Here is a 20,250-nt window from a genome sequence, read left to right as displayed (position 1 = left end):
TTAATCTAATTCTCAATCCCAAGACCCCATGGCCATGAAAACACCAAGTTACAACGTGGCTGAGAATTTATTTCCAATCTTGATGTGCAATAAATCAATCATTTCCATAGACACTGCATCATGAATAAGTGCTTTCCTACATCGTTAGACTCCGCTATGGGCTAAATTTTAAGTGAGACAAGACCTATTTTGACCTACTGTAGATGGCTGATCACACTCCAGACAACCCCTACACCTGTGTTAATTCACTCCGTAATGCTACCAAACTTTAATTTGGACCCTCAGAGCAAAGGACACAAGCACATGGATCACAGATACTTCCAGGTGCTGTACCTATTGCAGCTTGATATGTTATGAAACCAGCCTACTCAGTCCAACTTAAGTTTAATTTGTATTAGTATAATATTTAGTGCATGTTAAACAAATTGAAAAGGAAATGAGTAGATATACCCAGAAATGTCCAACTATACTCCATTTGTGGAAATGTGACTCTGGGAGATTTTTTTTTTTTACAGCGAATGAGTATGGAAGGTATCCAGTGCCAGATGTAGCTCAAGGCCTTTGTGGTCACCATGTGCGAAAGCAGAACCATAGTAAAAACTGGATATGGGGTGATTCATTGTGTTCAGTGACAGAAAAACATCCACCTATAGATTGCTGCCAGACTTCATTAAAGAAACAATTCAGACAATATTCATCATGGCACTTTGAGGCTGTCCCAGCAGCCAGTACACAAGCCTGAGGTGTGGGAGAGGTACGTTAGTAAAGAGCAAGCTACCCAAAGCACTAGTCCATGATCTGCCCAAGACTGAAGCTGCTCTGGGACCAGATTTGTCAAAGGGTGCTTCACCACGGCGAGCAGGGATCGGGGCAGTCCCGAAGGTAGGCCTCCAAGAGGCCCGTGGATACATCCATCAACGTCGTGTAGGTGGTCAACTGCATTGCAAGGCAAAGCAAGCAGAAATAGGTAGCAGTCAAACTTAAGGTGACCATAGTGTTAATAACGTAGTCCTTAACACATTTGCGCCAAACTGAGAAGTAAGTTTCACCCTTACCTTGTTCAGAACTGGTTTTGTTGAAAGAACATCATACAGTGTCTTGGGTGAAATATTCTAAGGACAGAGGTAAGGATCTCCAGGTCACCACAATGTTAGAGTTTATTTGGAGGTTTTTCCATTTAACTCCATTAAATAAATTTTACATGCACACTTATTTAGCAGGTGCTTTTACCTAAAACACATTTTTGACAGAAAGGAGGGTCCGGCGATCCCTGCAGTAAGTGGAGGTTAATGGCCTTGCTTAAAGACCTGTGAAATTACTCTGCCAATTCAGAGATTTCAACCAGCAACCTATATAATCATGTTTTAAATGGTTCAACAATTGACCTCAAGGTTCTTAAACCTCCGGATCTCAGCTCCATGACCTCAAATCTCCTCCCAGGCATGGTTAACACTCACCGCCTGTGTGGTCTGATTCATGCATTTCATGGCTGGGGTCCTGCGGTCGTCCACGAACAGCGGCTCCTTCCAATGGTCGTAGTTAGTCTCCAACACATACCACCTTCCTAGGCTGTGGTCAAGCCTAACAGCACATGCATGTGAGACTTCAGGAAGTGTAGCTACCAGCATGGAACTGATGCATCCCGGTATCACTTTCTAAACATCCAAGCTTGCAAGGGTTGTAAATCCTATCCAAATTATACCCTTGGGTAAACAGTGCCAGTTGTGGAGCTACTCACTCCCAGATGTCCAAGCTGAGGGTCCTGGACCTGGTTATCACACAACCTTGACCAGTCTGGTTCCCACCAAGGATGAAATAGGCTGGTGCCAGCAGTTTGGTCTGAGACAGCAGTTTCTTGGCCTCCTCGTAGCTGAATCAGGATGCAGAAGTTCACAGTCACGATCTACTGTAGATTCATTGTCTGTCACTCTTACAGAGATTTTATCCTGAGCCACAAACAACTTGTACAGAAAACCAAGAGTGATTGCCTTTATACAACAGGAGAACTATGACAGACTGGTCAAAATTAGGTTTACAGGTAAAACACAAGCTACAACAAATGCCCCATGTAGGGAGTACTACTGTGATGAGAGGCTACCTGGTGGCGTTCTCCAGCACAGACCGTGTGAGGAAGCTCATCCACATCCCATCCCTCTGGCCTAGGATCCACTCCAGGATCCCTGATGGGGAATGAAGAGGCTATGGTCATGACTACCAGAACATGGTCACTGTGCTTAGAGACCCTCTGTTCAGCTAAAGCAGAGCCCACTATGCAGAAAGGATTTCCCACAAGTCCTGCACGTACGCCACTGCTTCATCAGCCTTACAGCACTCAACGAAAGTGAAACCGTGTCACAGATGGGCTGGAATGTAGCAAGATGTATGGAGGACATGGACAGCTTACCGATGTAGCCCCCATCAAGGCTGAAGCGCTCGTTCATGGTCAAGGTAAAGACGTGCTGAAAGAGGCCGGACACAAGTCTTTAGCCAACTTCTTAATGCATCGCCACTGTGCTCATAGTCCTCGAGGTTCATTTAACTTTATGTGAAAGCAGTAGGCCACTTTATAGGAATGATACTTTTCCCACCCTACAGTCATCAAACCAAGCGCACAGGTAATCATGCACAAAACCCACTGAGAGCGGGGGAGGGGAGCTCTTACAGGACGGATGCCTGTTAGCATGCCCACGTAGCCAGCAAAATTGGTCGACTTAAAGACAGTCTGGTTGTTCCTCCTGAAGTCCACATTGACCACCAGTGGCCTCAGCTTCTCTGTCACGATCCACGTCTTATTCTTCACGTCCCACCTTAACAACAACATTACTGACATCAGTACGTCTTACTGGAGAGGGCGAGACCAAAACATGACCAGGTTATAACCAGTAGCTCTCGAGATTTTAAATTTCTCCATAAGCAGGTTTGGTGGATTCTGTAATGACATCTTCAGCACAAGTCACCCCCACTTACCCCATAAACAACCCAAAGTCCAGATTTCGAGCATGGAACAAACTTCCTGAAATGAGAGAGCAAATCAAGAAGAATGCCAAATTTTCCAATTACATCTAATTATTACAAACACTACAACTCAATTATGCAAATACAAGTACTATTACCTGTGTGTCTAACACTCCTTTTCAGTTATCTATGAAAGTAATGTTGTTCATCTTCGCTTGACAACTTATTTCCAACATTCTGAAGAAATCTTTGCCCTTTCCAGTAAGAAGGCTGTACTTACCCTTGGAATCTTCTGCCACAACTGAAGTGCAGACGGTGAACACCTCATAAAAGATATTAAACAGCACGACCTCTCCTGTGAACAGAAGAGGAATGCTGTCAAGAATGAGCAGAGCACCACAGGAAGGTGTGAGCTTTGTCCTAAGATTATAAAAGCAAGAAACAGTTTCTGTTCCATTTACCGAGAGGCACCCCAGAAACTGCTGCGATTCCACGGATCTCCTCGTTGAAAGGATACGGCAGCGTGTCCACAAGAAGCGGCTGTCGACAGAAGCAGGCGCAGCAATCAGTAACGCAACTGTGCACTTTCTCAAGGGCGCTTAAGGGAAGAGTCAATGCTCTGATCTGGAAATATCTGAAAAGTAAAGTCGGAGAACTAGACATTGTTACAGATCAGTAATCCAGAGACGAGGAAACATGAGTAATGATGGGTTTGTGCACTGATGGCAAACTAAAAACCAGAATGAGAAATAGCACCATTATCAATAATACTCACCAGGTCCTTGTCTACAATATCGATGAGCTTCCCGCTGGGCACGAAAGCGTTGGCCAAGTCGCGTATCACCTGGATCATGGCGACCAGCTGTAGGGGATGAGGCCGGGGTGACAAATCAGTCAGGTCACTGTCTGGGCGTGTTCAGGCAGCCATCACGCCTGCATCCAGCCTTGCTAAGGCGGAAAACACAAACACACATGCTTACCTCAGCTTTTTTGTCACTGATCACTGCAGCCCATCTCTTGCTGGGAGGTAAGTTGAGGTCTACTGTATACCAGGTGACTGCACCTTTGAACCTAATAAACAAATAACCAGGCATCAGAAAACACATCAAAAAGGTTATCAAACGCCATCAAACCCTGGGGGGGTCAATGACACAGCATGGCCATTCCCATGAGTTACAGCTGGACGCAGTTAACCAGTAACTATTATAACATAGTCATGTCGACTTATAGAAAAGTTTTTTAAAACTCATATTTCACATAACGGAATGCAAAAGTAATACCTACGTTGGACCTTTAGGTGGGTACATGCCGGTGCGGCATTCTTCCGTAAACTGCATATAAACAAAAATAAGTTATTAAAAAAATATATTTAAAAAAGCGAATGAAGTAAATAAAGTGAATAAAACCAAAGTGAACAACAAATCTAGAAGCGTCACGCCCATGCTGGGCACAATGACCAATACAGTACATCCTTGATCATTTCAACTGATTTCTTTGTGGGTAATAGGACAGGTGCTGAGCAACAGGATTAGCTGATTAGTAACGTAAACTAGATTAAATCTGACTCACCGGAGGCGCTAAGTGCGCGGAAACGAAGCAGCCTGCGTACGAAAGACAAATGCAGACAAACGCCACAATATGCAGACAACGCCGATGTGCAGGATCCATCTTCGCAGGCAGATGAAGCTCAACCTAAACAAGGAAGAGCTTCACGTAAATCTGCCGTGGGAGTGATCCGTGCTGGACTGAACCATACGGAAATGGGGGGCATCGAGCGCGCATGATCACGAGTATATCGTACAATAAGCACAAATAGTGGAGTAGAATGACAGTTTCCACGTAAATCATTATGTTTGAATATGAGCACAATTATTTATTTTGCTATTATGGGTGTAGTTTGTAATAAAAAGTAACGTTAGTGTACATTCCCCCCTCCTGGAGCAGATAAATGGGAGGAAACCCGGAAGCGAAATCTGATCATGTGACACGAGATTTCTGTGTTTACACCACTTCACTTTCTGGGCACTCCTATCCAAAGGGGAAGTGCGGTTATATCCTCCTGAGACCCAAGGAAAAAAGTGTCCTTCAATTGTAGGTTATTTGTCTTTGGAGGAAATAAGACATCTTAGAATTTAGATTTTTTTTCAAATTTATTCTTATTTTAATTTCACAGCATGTCCTCTTTAGTACACAACAAGAATAAATACGTTTCCCAACATCAGTGAAAAAATAAATGCAAAAATACAATGTCCACTACAATGGACATAAATGAATAGGTCGGGTCTCAGGAGGTTACAGTCGCTGTGATATAAGTAGATGTGAAACTTACCTGCTGCTTCCAGTTAATATACTTGGTCGATTAATCGGATCATAGAACAATATAATTTTAGTAATACTGCAATGACATTTTATTGATCCCTGTGGGGAAATTCTCTTTTCACCTACCCCATCTTGCTCTCCATAACACACACATAGGTGAGAACAAGCTTTGCAGTGAAGGGCAGCCACCTTCAGTGATGCAGTGAGCTGGGGGGTTAAGGGCCTTGCTCATGGGCCCACAGACATAACTGTTTTGCCAAAGATGGCCGTGAACCAGCACCCTTCTGATAGCAGAGACGTAACCCTCTGAACCACACGCTGCTACTTCACCTTGACTCTCCTTTTCACAACTCAAGGAATTAATAATAGCAACTCAAATGACATTTTACATGTTTTTGGCCAAAGCGACACACAAGCGAGGCAAATAGCACATTGTAAACATGCCTGTTGTCAAGAGGTCAGCTAGGCATAGGTACAGCTAGGCTAAACTTCCAATGAATGCCCAAGCGTAAGCAATCTTGGAGCAGGAGCTACACAAGAAGCAAGAACCTAATTAGACTATTTAAGGACTAGAACTGCAGGATAAGAACCTAAGCTTATCTGCTTCGCTTGTATGTCAATTGGAATAACATGTCTATTAAATAAATGTAATGTAAAGGTAAACTAAAGACTACGTTAACGTTTCATATGGACAATTTTAAACAGGCTCTTATAAAATAGATTTGTACCGAGATGGTAACATAATTCCCATATTGTTTTACTACCGTAAAGGTCTCTATTGGCATCGATTGCCTTTTATACATTTACAATGTAATGATGTTTTACTGCTCAGCAGCCTGCAAACAGGGAATATTTCGATAATATCATGACTCACAAGGAGCCAGTGCACACAGCCGTCTGCCGGGAGCCATTGCTGACACAGGAGCCAGCCCCCCCCCCCACCCCCACCCCCCCGGGGGCGTCTCATTGATCCGGCTGCGGAGCGTAAATGGAGCAAGCAACCCAGCGCGCGGAAACACGGCATCTGATTGCAGCGGGGTTTGGCTGTGATGGAGCTGCCATCTAAGTGTAATGGCTGCCTGTATGTGTAGGCTGATAACCCCCCCGAACCAGCTTTAAATCAGCGAATCGATCTGGGCTGTTACAACACGTTATTTAACTGTTCTTCACAGAACCCACCATTATCCGGCAGAGAAAGTGACCCACACTTTTTGTCAATACGTATCGACTTGAATTTAATGAACTAAACATTCCCAAAAGCGAAGTCTTCAACGGTTTAAATGTTTTCTGAATACCTTCCTTGTACCAAATTGCATTTAGATGTACCAATAAATCAGAGCTCTTTGCCAATAGTTAAGAGACAGCCTCCCTCAATATAAGTAAAAGCTCACATTATATAGCACAAAAGACTTCCACTTAAAATCTATAAATACCATTAAATACAATTCACTTTTTCTGAAAGATTTAATGTTAATAAAGAAAAGAACATCGACTATAGATTTTAAAGAAACTGCAGGGAAAAATACACAACATTTAAGAGGAAAAAACATACACAAAAAAATAAAAACATGAAATCTCATTTGCAGTATCGGTCAGCTTTCATCTTGGCTCTCCTGTGGATGACAAAGAGAAACCTACATCAGGACAAGAGGAGGCCCACCTTGCTGGACAATCAGCACAACCCGACAGGTCAGTCTAACATAAACCGCCGCCCATCTGACGTAATTAATATGCATGAGGGCCATCAGTATTGCACCTGCCCCACCCCAAAAGGGAGTCATCCCCATACCGGTCGAGCATTGTCTCGTGGAACTTTCCGTCCAGCCTGGCCTTCTTCAGCTCATTGTTGTGTCCCTCATTGATCCTTAGCCTTTGGTCTTGGAAGCTCTGAAACTTCTTCCTGCAAATCAGAAGGCTCAGTTAGTCTGGCCTGCCCCATACTCTATGTGACTGCCCCGTTGAAATGTGAGGGGGGGGGGGGGCGCACAGGAACAGGCCAGTACCCCGGGGGTGGTCATTGTGGCTAGGAGGCAACACGGTAAGCAGACATGGAAGCCGTTGCTCTTTCTAATGACCCTAAGGCAGTTTCCCATCCCGGTCTAGGGGACCCGCAGATGGTCCACGGTTTTGCTCCCTCCCTGTCCTGCCGGGAGCTGGGAGGAAGCAAAAATGTGGACTGTCTGTGGTTCCTCGAGGACTGGACTGCCTTTAGGTACAAACCCAGGAGTAGCCAGTCGGTGGTAAGTTTCTAAGGGTGCCCAGGAACCCCACTGGGGCTGGCTGGCCACACACAGCAGTGAGAAACGCCCAGCAGGGTGCTGGTTCCAAGCCCGCTACAGTGATGTACGCACACGTAGTTTATCTCGCAGCTCTTGACATTCCCCCGGTCCTCATCTGCGATGTCGTCGCTCCTCTTCGCCTCCCTCTCAGCACAGGAGCGGATCTGTTTGGGGGAAAAGGGTATGTGTTTACAGACCTACTGCATGCCCTCCCTCTGGATAGAGTGGCCCCCATCCCCCTCCCCCCTCAGGAAAACATTTTGCCTTTATCATCTCCTCGTCTTTAGCAGTCTTGCTCTTGGCAACAATGTCACCGTCCTCGCTGTAGGAGATGAAACAGCTATTGGCAGCCATCAGAGCCATCCTACCCTGAAAAGGTAGGAAAGCAGCAAGAATGAGTGTAATCAAACGGCCAAAAGTCCTGTAAAAACATCCAGCTGTAAAGCCAGACAAATTCGTGAGTAGTTCTGAATGCTGCTGTCAGGACAATCCATTATTATTATTATTATTATTATTATTATTATTGCTAATATACCACCTAGAGGTATTTTGTTGAAACTACAACCACCTTTAAAAAACACTGAGGACTTACATCTTGGAAGACGGGTTCCCACTGCTCCCGGGACCCAATGGCGTCGGAGCGGCCCACCACCACGCCCTCTGCGTCCACCCCTAGGTACTTCCCGTAGCCTGACTTGAGGGCGATCCTGAAGGTGACAGGGAGGTATGTCAAGGGCCTTTGGCACATGCACAGCGACGAGGACAAGCCAGCAGGTCTCACCTGGAGTCTGACACCTTTATGGCTGTGAACTGCTCTGGGGGGACTGGTCCTTCTTCCCCTGGAAGGGCACAACGACTCGCTTTAAAAGATGGAGGCTCATGGCATGAAATTCAGACACTACCTCGGAGTTCAAGCTCACGTAGCGGAAAAGGCAAGGGCCAGGGTCTCAAAAATTAACATCCAGATTGCTGGACACGTTCACTGTCCTTTTAAAAAATATACATGTCACACTGAAACAAAGATACAGAGGTTTATAACTGATAAACAATGTCAATGTGACAAACTGCTGTGCTAAACACCGCTAAAGTCCAATTAAACACCTGAAATGCAGGCAGCGGCGTGCAGGGGCGCACTCTAAATCTCTCTGGGAATCAATTCGGCCCTAGTGGCAAAGAAATAATCTCCCAGCAGTCTCAGGGGTCCACAATAACTCTACCAGTCACCTTCCATTAGCCACGTCCACTCTCCATTGCAGAGGCCTCCCAGCTTATACATCAGTCCTACAAAGAAAATGCCTTTTCTTCCTGCAGTCTCCCACCCTGCCTTGCCCAGCAGCGTACCCAATTATCCCTGCCATGCAGCGTGGCGAGGGCGCTGACAAGCAGACAATTAGGTGGGGGAAGCAATTATCACAATCAGTTCCCCTACATGAATGGTCCGGAAATTCTCCTGAAATCCCGCGACGCAATGGTCCTGACAGCACATGTCCATTAAGCGCCTTTCTCGCCGTCTGCCGGCACACGGGAACGGGACTCTCTGGGCTCCTGGCACTGATTACGCTCAGGCGGCCCAGACTGCGAGCCCCACAGGCCACGGCAAGACGGAAGCCTGCTGGCTGCCATGACAATGCCATTATAAAAGTGATATAATGGGCTGGAAAATGAAAAGTGGCACTTTTTCCCCGCATTCATACATGGGTCTGAATACTGGCTCTTAACAATGCAAAATCAATCACTAACTTCAAAATGCACCTGGCTGATTCACTTTCCTGCATTTTCTGCTCCACACTCAACAATTTTGCAAGAAATAGAACATTAATACAAGGCTAAAAGTCCTTTCACACTCAATTATGTACTGAACAGATAAAATGTCAAATAGGTTTTTTTTATTGAACAGAAATATTTTTTCCAGGATTTGTTTTTTTTGCCCAGGATGAAGGCCCGGTGTAGTTACAGGTACTGCATGACAGAGGGCGCTTTCCCAGATGTGTGATACAAAGAGCGGCTGGAATGCACTGCTGTACCTTTGTGTGGTGCCCCGAGAGTGAAAAGCCCCGTGTCCAAAGCGTGGACGTATGAGCTGTCATGCATCTCTATGGAAACGGTTCCACTGATTTCTCCGAAGTGACCAACCACCCACCAGCCTCCTAGAGTGAAGAAGTCAAAAAAATATATGAAAGGTTTCTGTACCCACCTTCAGAATGCATTCAAATATGCACAGGACACAAGATTCTGATAATATTAACAGTCAGGTTTAACAGAGAAAACTATATTATAATATTAATATTAATATTTCTAAGTCTTTTTTACCAACAATGTCCATTCTATTTGCATCATCATTCCTTTTTCTCTTGCTGTCCTTGTGTTTCTTCTTCTTGCTGCAATTGAAACAGTAAAAAAAATACTTCTCAATACCCAACCCCTAGTGTGATACAGGAGGTTTTCCCACAATCAGGATATGCTGATATTTTCTGATAAAAGCATTTATTCTCAAAACATCTGGGTCCCTGATGCACTCCTCCTGCGGTGTGTGTATAGATCAGGGCTCCTCATTGCTGATCCTGAAGATCTACCACCCTGAAGAGCTTAGCTAAATCTCTAATTTAACACACAGGTCAGGTTGAGGAGCATGGACTGGTACAGCCCGTTGCCACACCCACCACACGACGAATCACATCGCCATCCAAGCTGGCACCCCTCCTAGGCCAACACATGGTCCACTCCCACCCTCTGGAAATATCCATCTATCTGCTGCAGCCAGGTGTTACGTGGGCGTCCCCTTGGCCTGGTCCAGCCGCTCAGGTTCTCAGCAATGACCCTTCAGGGAAACGCGCCACATGGCCATAGTGCCATAATGGATGCTCTTTCATAATGCAGGTAATGTGCCTCATTCAGGACTCCCTGAGCAACCGATCATTCGACGCAAAGTCAAACCAGCGGTACCCAAGGATTCTCCGAAGAGCCACGGTACCGAAGGAGTCCAGTCTTCGTCTCAGCTCACTGGATAGCATCCATGTCTCACAGTCATACAGCAAGACAGGGAGCACCAGGACTCTAAAACCTTGGACCTTGCAATGATATTGGGATCGCCACACACCCCTTTCCAGAGACCTCATGACCCTCCATGCTTTCACAATCTGTCTGCTGACTTCACAGGAAGAGTCACCAGAGAGAGAAATGTCACTGCCGTGGTAAGTGAACCTCTCCATATGGTCGACATTCTCTCTGCAGACAGACAGACTGCTGATGGCTGTGCCCAAGAGGTCATTAACAGCCTGGATCTTGGTTTTTATCCAGGACACTCGCAAGCCCAGGTACTCAGACTCCTCGCTCAGTCGCTCGAGAGCCCTGATTAGAGCCTCCATTGACCATGGGAAGATCACAGCATCGTTGGTAAAGTCAAGATCCGAAAATCTTTCCTCACCAAGAGATGCCCCACAGTATTTGGATGCCACGACCCTGCCCATCGCCCCATCCATGTAAGCACTGAACAGAGCAGGAGGAAAAGCACACACCTGGCAAATCCAATAATCCACTGGGAAAAACACAGAGGTTCTGCCTCCAATCTGCACAGTACTAACAGTACCAGTGTACAGGCCGGCCATGATGTCCAGCAACTATGCGGGGATCCTGCGAAGTCTCAGGATGCCCCACGAGGCAGCTCGATCAACCGAAGCGAAAACTTTACGAAAATCGACAAAGGCTGCAAAGAAACCCTGTTGATATTTGTGTTTGCGCTCGATGAGAATCCTCAGTGCAAGGATGCAGTTCCCGATGACGACTCTGGGGAAGAGCTCCTGTGAGCCCCCCCTCCAACAGTGGGTGTGGGCAGCTGCAGCAGTACTACTCCCGTGGAGAGCAGAAAAGAATCCTGCCTACCATTTCGGAGCTGCGTGAACATTTGTATGGTGGCTGGAGTGCCAACCTTGTCACCAACCCCAAAATTTTACCCTACAAGTTGGAGGGCCGCTTGAAAGGCTGGATGCAGTTTAACGTCATACCCAAGATACACCTGATAAAGATAATCAGGTCCATCAGCAGCATCTCAGCAACTTGACTCTCGATGTAAAAATAAAGGCTCCCGGAATGTAAACATAATTATGACCTTCACACAACAAACAAACAAAAAAAGCTATGGGGCCTCTTCTAAATAAATTTAAAGTAAGCATTAATATTCAGCAATCTCTATGTTCCCCCTATAAATTTCAGTGATTTGTAAGTCTTTTTTAAAGACCACCAATAAAGGTTGAGACTTAATGGATGTACATTTAGGAATGCAAAAACAGTAAAATCCACTGAATGAAACGCATCAACTACTAACTAAATATTCAAATAAGTAAATGTAAATAACCCAACTCACTCGTTCTTGTGACTCTATTGATTTTAAAACCAATAATTACCGAAAAGCTGAACAACGCGGACCTTAATAAGCATAAGCCTTGTTTTGGCCTGATAGCAACATGCTCGTCAAAGCAACCACAGAAACAGAGAACGGGTAACGGCTGCCTTGCTAAGAGTAATTGTATAGGTCAACAAACCACTGATTAACATTCGATTATTATTACCTCACTGGCACACCTATAAGCAGGGGTATTCTTGTTAAACAAACAACAGCGGGTAGATATTCAGCTCACCCCTTATCCTTTGATCCTTTCAGGACCAGTTTCGTCGATTTTACTCTCGAATAGTCCGCCATGTTTAGCTCTCAGTGCGGAGGACAGCGACGCTAGTCGGAGATGGTCAAACTCGTCGGATCACAGCGCCCCCGTGTGCCCGGAGGCCGCATACAAAAAAGTAAAGGGCTTCCACGCCATTTCATGTTAACCATGAGTTTTGTAAAGAGAGGGTGACCAGATAATCTATGTCAGAGAAGACACTTTGAGCTACTTCAGGGTTTACAAACTACTAAGGCTTCTGTGCTTGACTAAATAGTTCAGTTCTTCTTCTGCTTTTACTGGTTTGTTCCCTTGATTGAAAGACTCATTAATATTAGTGACACATGCATGATTATAGGAGACTGACCAATCAGAACACAGCAAGAACTTGGTGCTTATATAAAATCTAGGTCTTTTAAAGTGAAATGGTAGTTTACAAACCCTGTCCTAGCTCATGGTGCCTGGGATGACATGGATTATCTAATCACCCTAGTAAAAACATATGAAGGACATTGTACCTGGAGCCATAATATATAGCAATGAATCACACATCAGCCGGCCCAGCACTGCTATCAAGTAAAAGGACTGAAATGGCCCCCTGGGTCAGACTCACACCATGCGCTCTGTCACTCTGGAGTCCCTCCGGCTTGGTGCGGCATTTGTGTCACGGTGCCAGTGTGACAGCAGCTGAGGATCGAAGCTCCACGAGTGTCTGGCTGCATTAGGGGCCTGAGAGTGTGTCCTCTGTCAGGCCCCATCCACTCTCAAGCCCCCACGTCATTTCCATTCGAATGACAGAATCCGTCTTGTTGCGATAGATCACGACTTATCTCCAGCAAGCAAGATGATCCGCTGGTCTAGGAACCGGCCTCTCTGGAAGACCCCCTGAAAAGTAGCCTTAGATTAGACTTTTCTGTGTCATCGCCAAAGCAATTAGTCGGCTCTGCTGAAAGCACCTTCCCTCGTGTAGGTGGACTGAAACCTCTCCTCTAATAATCCCCCATTAGCGGGGACTGGTCCCATCAGGAGGCAACGAATAGGCTGCAATAAATCACTTGGCGACATTGTCAGGAGTTTAAACGAATGAAACGGAGCAGGATCTGTCGCTAATAATGAACTGTACCGGCGTTCGTTTCACACTGAGCAGAACTGACATCGCGAGTGGGAATGAGAGCCACCGACAGCTTATGAATGATTAAATCCGTGTTATGCTTCAGGGTTATGGGATGAACTAATAAACGCGCCGTAATAAAATGGGTTTGCGTTGAACGGTGACGGCTACACAAGCCAGATTTCACCCCGCTCCCTCTATTCCATTAATTGCTGATGTATTGGATTTAGGGCTGTTCTCCCGCCTTTTAACTGTAATTAATAAGAAATTAAGATGTATTTATGTCGTGGCCACAGGGTGACGTTCTCCAGCGCAGCGCAGAGCGTGAAATAAGCGCATGCAGTGGAAAGGCAGAGCAGATGGGTAGGTGCCGCCCCGTGCAAAAATGGGAATTAGGCAGTGCCATTGAAAGACGTCTATAACAGATCTTGAAAGCTTCCTCTTTGAAGGGCTGAATACTTCACCACTTCGTGTGTGTGTGTGTGTGTGTGTCCCCTCCCCATCCACCCCCAGCCTCTCTCATCATCACAGGATTACCGAGGTGGCTGAATGCACAAAGGTGCTCCAGCTGAAAGTCATGAAGGTTCTCAAAGTGCCGGTGTGGGCCTCATGATTAATGCATGGTGGGAGACGTTCACTGGCGGAATGCGTCAAAGCAGCGCGTTGGCACGTTTATACCCACAGAGCCTGTTACATTTCAGGGGATAAGACCTGCCAAGCAGCAGCACCCTCTGCTTTCACACAACAGGGGCTGAAACATCAGTGAAGCCGAAAGTCTGCTTGAATCTGTAATACTGGTGTGTCCTCATTAAGGGAGCTGGTGATGGTTTTGGGCACTCTGGGCAAAGGGCCAAAGCAGGCCCCTCGCAGAAGTGCCATCACTGGGGTTGTCTGTCTCTTGTGCAGACCTCAATCAGCGGAGCAGGAATGAATATAATCCTGCATGTGTTTCTAACGGCATTCATTAAGGGCACTATAACACTTTAAAAGTGACAAATTCGCCCACATATGGAAAGCGGCGTTGGAACTCAGATTCATCTGGCAGGAGTTATGCATAACAGAAGGTGCTAGAAGGTAAGATGTTTCCTGTGTCAGTTTCACTCAGCACATAATGTTGTTTCGGGTTCCTGGCTGAGGAGAAACATGGCGTGTGAGCGATGACCTCAGAGTCCGTACGAGGGAGTCTGAAAAATGCCAGTGTCTAAAAATCGTATTTTCAGCTTCTTTATCCTGGTGCCTGGATTTGTCACCAGGGGCAGCTTAGCATGGAGAATCCGACTGCTCCCACAGAGACTGACGGTGACCCTGTCCAGGGACCCATAAGAAATCCAGAAATGCCCCCTTAATTCAGACACAGCCTGAATGTAATAGGCTTAAAACCATGTCACAATATGATACAAAGCCATCCATTTTCTGAAATTGCTTAATCCCGACAGAGGTTGTCGGGGGGGGGGAGGGGTAGAACCCAGGAACAATGGGCACAGGTGGGAACCAACTGGGCAGTTACCAACACACCACATGGCCAATTTAAACTCACCAACCAACCTGCCCTGCACACTTTTGGACCATGGGAGGAAACCAGAGGCCCTAGCAGAAACTGGAAGAGTGTGCGAACTCCACACAGAAAAGACCCAGGACTGAACCCAGGACCTTCATTCTGTGAGGCAGAAGCACAAACCACTGTGCCACCGCACCACCCATGTTACAAAGCCACATTAAAAAAAATATATACAGTATATCATTCAACATGAATGTGTATGCCATCCATCCATCCATTTTCCAACCAGCTTATCCTTCTGGGTCTGGGGTGTCCGGAGCCTATCCCGAAAGCTACGGGCACGAGGCGGGAAACAACCCACGACTGGGGCTGAATGTGTATGCCTTGTACTTTAATAAAATAAAATACAGCATGTAGTTAATAAACGATCATGCGTAAAAAATCTGGAGGGAGGCACAGAGGCGGATCATACGGATCTGTGATGGAACCTGGGCCGGCGCTTGATATGAAGGCAGCCGTGCACTGAGAAAGGCGGACGTGATTGCACGGATTGCGCGCGTGAGCTGAATTTGGGCGCGAGAGCCGCGCGGGCGTTTAGCTGCTGAAAATGAAGGGTGAAGCCCGGGTTTAACACACGGCCGCTTTTCCATCATCCCGCTGAAATGACGGTGGTGGATGCTCGGAACCGGTCAGTGTTGTGTGAAACGCACTGGAATATCATCATGGCAAACGGCTTCTCAAGACGAAAGTGTTTCGAAGAGAAGCGCTTTGGTCATTTCACACCGGACACGTTTGCTGCTGGACACCACAGCCGAACCTATCCGTGTCTTCTAATCTGTCACTAATCTTAAAGAACCTGATCTATTATGGCTCAGTGTCCATTAATTTATTTCACATTTGTATTTAAACAGTTTTACGCTCGAAGAAACAGTAGAAGCAGAGGTGGTGTTATCTTTGGCCCCGATTGTCGGACCTCGGCATGAGGACCAGTCATTATCCTCCTCCGGACAAATGGGTACAAGCCGGACTTCGTGTTCCCAAGCATAGGTACAGAAAGATCTTCACCGCTGACATGTTAGGCAGCAGTTAATGGGCAATGAAATCTAGCCTTCGGGCGAGCAGGACTCTCCCCGCGTTCCAGCTGGTCTGTGGGGTCGCCTGCATCTCGTGCTGCCTGGAGGGACCCTCGGTCAATCCCATGGCTTCACGTCCACATTAAGTTAAACTGTTTTGAGTCGTTAGTGAAAACATAATATGGCATTTTGGAAGAGGGTGTTGTTTTAGTTTACTGTTTTCCCGGAGGACATACCTGCATACCTGCGGTATTTGGGGAGGGGCGAAAAACCCCGGGCCCCGCCCTCTAGGGAGCCCCCTGCTGGTTTCCAGTCGTTTTTCTTTTTTTAGTAACGAAACACAGATCAAATTCAGATCCATTCCAAACCATTTACCTACGATTTTTGGTTAAACTATTATAATATATAATAACATCATATATCTTAAATTTGTCCGATCGATCCGCTGGTGCGAAACCCCCTCCCCCGGTCGGCGACTTTTACCGACAGCTCTCCCGCCCCCACCCTGATCGGTAAGTTTTACCACGTGCACCCCGCGCTCTGATTAGCATATTACTCATGTTCCATTCCATCTTTAATTCTCTCTCAGTTCTCTTTCGGTTCCAAAATAATAGCTTAAATGGCCCATTTATGTCCCCCCCTTCTATGTCAGTTTAGGGCCCCCAGAGAAGTTAGTCCACCCCTGGCCACAACCCCCGTCAATCTGTGTCTTTCTGTTAGTCCCCCCCGCCCCCCGCTCTCCCCATCTGTCTCTCTCCATCTGAAATCGCTGTATTTCTGTCTCTTTATCTCCCTCCTAAGAGTTAGATTTTACCCCGACCCCCATCTGCATGCCCCGAGTATTACCCTGCTACAAGCGGATAGGTATTGTTCCCTGTTCATGTTAATAATGCTATTTCCTCCATCCGGTGAGTTTTTCCTCCATATTCCCCTGTCATATTTCAGCCACAAATAAATCGAATCAAATGAAAAACCGACTCAAAAAAGAGAATTCACTCCATGCACGTAATTCCGGAAAGCAGCGTCTGCATCCATTACAGACTAAATGGTGCCCATGCGTGTTCCATTTCCCTATGCCCTCCGCTTTTTACCCGGTATCTGTAATCGCGGGGCCGCGCTTCAGCCCGGCGCGGTCTGGGGGACTGGCTGCGGTAATTATGATCGCTGACACAGGTTCAGTGCTGCGTGAACGCGCACCGAATGGGGAGCAGCATTAATTATGAAAGGAAAACAGTTTCCATTCTCGGGATAATATGTTTTCTTGTTGGTGTGATTTGTTCGAGGAAAGTAATAGAGAAGCATCTTCGGGCTGTGGTTTCTTATCATCAGTGGCACATATTAAAGTCCCTTCATCTTTCACAGAAATTACACATTTCGCTCCAACTCTAATGAAGCCTCTACAGTAGAAACTATTGAATTATGTCTCTGCGCCCTTTTTCAGTTTCCCAGAACCTATGTTTTTCGTGTAAATAACTGAAAGTGTCCACCAGGGGGCACTGTATACATGTTGAAGTATGTATACATGTTGAAGACTACTAAGGCAATAGTTATACTGGCGCTGGCACAGAATGAGAAGTTTAATTAAATCTTTAAAACTGATGAGACCATTTAAAACCAGGAATAAGTATTATATGCTGAAATGTATCATATAAGGAGGCAGTAAAGCTGTCCATTTAGGTATCATCTGAAAGCCAGTACTACAGGATTGGCAACGTGATGGGGGTGCTGGGAATGACAAGGGGGAGGCAGGTGTGGGGTGGAGGGCTCTGGGGGCAGAAGACACTGTAGCTCTCTAGTCAAGGGAAGAAAGGTGGGATTTTAGTGCGTCTTTTTACCGAAATCCTTTATCTGCGTCAGACTCAGACTGAGCGAATTGTGGAACCATCAACCATCGTGGGCTGCAGACCTCTTTTTTTGGCCCAGCCTGAAAACAGCATTCATCTCGTTAATAAAGTCCCCTAAAAATTCATCAGTGTTCGTAAGTGAAGGATTACAGGGATGGAAACACGTACGTATGTTGTCTCCTTCCAGGCAGTGGAAGGGCAGCCATCCTGCTCACGTGTGAATGAGCTGTGGTGAATTATTCACAAGGGGGGTATTTTTAAACCTCAGTAACGTGTGTATGTGAAGATCACCTCCTAGCAGGCTGGGATGAAGGTAAATCATTTATCGCCTTCGCCAGTTCGGTTTAATGGATGTTTAAAAAGCATCCTGGCCAGTCCTGAGAGGTTTCAGCGGATGGCGCTGCAATCCCCACATCTGACACAAAACCATGGGCTGCAGCCCCCCCCCCCCCCAAAAAAATGCATGCACGCATGCTTATTTACACCTCTACATAACCCACCTGCAGTTCTCCAAGCACTGTACACAGTGTGCACAGAGGTGTGTCCTGAACCTGTGCTAACATGTGAGTTTGTGTGTGCATCTGTCCTGTGCTCTTCCTGTCCTGTGTCTGAGGCTGTGCTTTTCCTGAGCCCTCTGGTTGGAAGCGGTAGGCCCCTGTGATACAATAGACCAGTGTTTCCCAACTCAGTCCTCGGGGACCTACAGACAGTCTAGGTTTTTGCTCCCTCCCAGCCTCCTACCAGACAGTCTACAGCTAGGAGGGAGCAAAAACCTAGACTGCCTTTCCCTGATTGACAGTACTTGCGATGATGAATAAACATACGCTCTGCGGTCGTGCTGTGGTCAAACGCATTAACAGCCCCATCTGACTCCCCCTTCCCCATCGTGAGAAAGGGAAATCACTAGATTGTTCCAGAACAAAATTTAAAAAGAAACGGCAGAATGTGACCAAAGTAATCATCTTCAAATCAAAGACATGTCAGTCATCATTTTGAGCTGTGTTGCACTTTCCACAGGAGAGAAGGAGGGATGGTTTTAATTAAGAGAAAGCATTTGACAGAAGATTCTGAAATGACTCTTTTCCAGTATTGAGAAAAGAGATGGTCAGCCCACCCTCAAAACATGAAAAAAGCTGCGCTGTTATTGACCCCGTGAGACTAACCACGCTGCCCGCTCGCTTTACCACAGACACGTCTGGATTGTTACACTCCTGACAGCGAGACCCCAAGCGACGCTGAGGCGGCGGTCGCTGATCTATCTGGCGGAGCTGGCGGAAGTGGACGGGAATCTGAGAAAGCAATTAACCTCGAGGCAAACTTCCGTAGTGCCGACATGGGACACGGTGACCGTGGGGTTCGGACACAAAGATCCACCCGCTGCTCCCGTGGAGGCATCTTATACATTGCGTGTGGGGTCCAGAGTGTTGCTTTTCCACAGAACAGAGCTATTATCACCTGCCGTGAGACCACGTCCACTTGCCGTGCTGTCACTCAAACCCGCTTGCTGTCTCACTTTGGTTAAATTAAGCTGCGATGTTGCTGACATCAGTAAGGATGAAAAACAAGCTGCCCAGAAGTTTGTATTATTGTTTTGTATTATTGTTTTAACAAAATTATACCATTTTCTTAGGCATTTCAAAGCTGTGTTGTCTTCTTTAATACCTTAAATGATCTTCTGATGTTATCAAGGCCTGGATCTTTATGCTGTAGAGCTTTGGAGGTCTGCAGGATCAAATGTCAGACAGGAACCAAAACCTTTCCCAGACAAATTCAGAGCACGGCTCTTACATTTAACATTTATTATGGAGACGGCAAGGCCGGGTCTCAAGTAATCAAGTCTTCAGGAAAACAAACCTTGAAGTTCCTCTATTAATTGTTACCCTGGTCCCGACAGCAGCTATAATTTACTCTGTGGCCATTTTGCAGTTTAACCGGCTGACGTTCCTGCGTAATACTGATTGAGGGCGTATGTGACCACACTCTCACTCTGCTTTAACATGCATAAACCACCCAGTGTCAGTCTCTTAGTTGCTACAGCCTCTGGTTCACCCACATCATGTTCCTTTATTCACTCGGGACACCCTATACTCTCTATGAATATTTATGCTTGCTAATATAAGGCAGAGATGTTCCTCACGCCTTACTGGAGTTGGCCTCCTATCATCTTCCAGTGCCTCACCTGTGGCTCTCCCTTATTTTACCCCATGTTCTACTCTGCACTCAGCGACTTGCAAGGCAAAATGTGCTGGTTACAGGGCGGTCTCTGCCACTGGGTGGAAACTGGGAGCTCTGGTGTGAGCATGCTCCCAGGTAAACGGAGGTGTAAAGGGCGGTGTCGGGGGGGGGGGTGCATGGTGGTTGGGGTGAATCATCAGTCTAGCTGATGCCTGCCTCGGTCACTTTCTGTCAGGAAGTTGAAATTAGTCATTGATGACATCACTGCTGGCAACCTCTAGGGTTTGAGAAGCGGGGGGGGGGGGGGGGGGGCAAGTGCAGCCTGGGAGCTTTGTTAGAAG

At 46.5% G+C, this 20,250-nt stretch overlaps 2 protein-coding genes and 1 long non-coding RNA gene across 3 annotated transcripts; 1 reads left to right on the top strand and 2 right to left on the bottom strand.

Moving 5' to 3' along the window:
* Positions 1-48: 48 nt before the first annotated feature.
* On the bottom strand, positions 49-4,692 carry asah1b (N-acylsphingosine amidohydrolase (acid ceramidase) 1b). The gene is made up of 14 exons (XM_023830631.2): positions 4,525-4,692; positions 4,240-4,286; positions 3,936-4,026; positions 3,731-3,817; positions 3,417-3,495; positions 3,236-3,310; positions 2,968-3,013; positions 2,663-2,807; positions 2,405-2,459; positions 2,099-2,180; positions 1,739-1,870; positions 1,458-1,581; positions 1,056-1,112; positions 49-936 (listed from the first exon to the last, which is right to left on the bottom strand). Exons 1-14 carry the CDS (start codon positions 4,621-4,623, stop codon positions 847-849), a joined length of 1,209 nt encoding a protein of 402 aa, XP_023686399.1. The 5' UTR covers positions 4,624-4,692; the 3' UTR covers positions 49-846.
* Positions 4,693-6,719: 2,027 nt separating this feature from the next.
* On the bottom strand, positions 6,720-12,314 carry frg1 (FSHD region gene 1). The gene is made up of 9 exons (XM_023830607.2): positions 12,188-12,314; positions 9,864-9,931; positions 9,578-9,700; positions 8,335-8,392; positions 8,146-8,260; positions 7,818-7,922; positions 7,626-7,717; positions 7,064-7,174; positions 6,720-6,887 (listed from the first exon to the last, which is right to left on the bottom strand). The coding sequence occupies exons 1-9, from the start codon at positions 12,247-12,249 to the stop codon at positions 6,851-6,853; spliced, it is 771 nt and encodes a 256-aa protein (XP_023686375.1). The 5' UTR covers positions 12,250-12,314; the 3' UTR covers positions 6,720-6,850.
* A 3,086-nt stretch (positions 12,315-15,400) lies between these two features.
* LOC111853581 (uncharacterized) lies at positions 15,401-19,374 on the top strand. The gene is made up of 3 exons (XR_002840489.2): positions 15,401-15,505; positions 15,729-15,864; positions 18,924-19,374. It is a non-coding gene; the product is annotated as an uncharacterized lncRNA (long non-coding RNA).
* The last annotated feature ends 876 nt before the right edge of the window (positions 19,375-20,250 follow it).

This window comes from Paramormyrops kingsleyae, chromosome 25 (assembly GCF_048594095.1).
Source record: "Paramormyrops kingsleyae isolate MSU_618 chromosome 25, PKINGS_0.4, whole genome shotgun sequence".
NCBI classification, from domain to species: domain Eukaryota; kingdom Metazoa; phylum Chordata; class Actinopteri; order Osteoglossiformes; family Mormyridae; genus Paramormyrops; species Paramormyrops kingsleyae.
The sequence above is the reverse complement of the archived record's forward strand: the minus strand, read 5'-3'. Positions and strand labels throughout refer to the sequence as shown.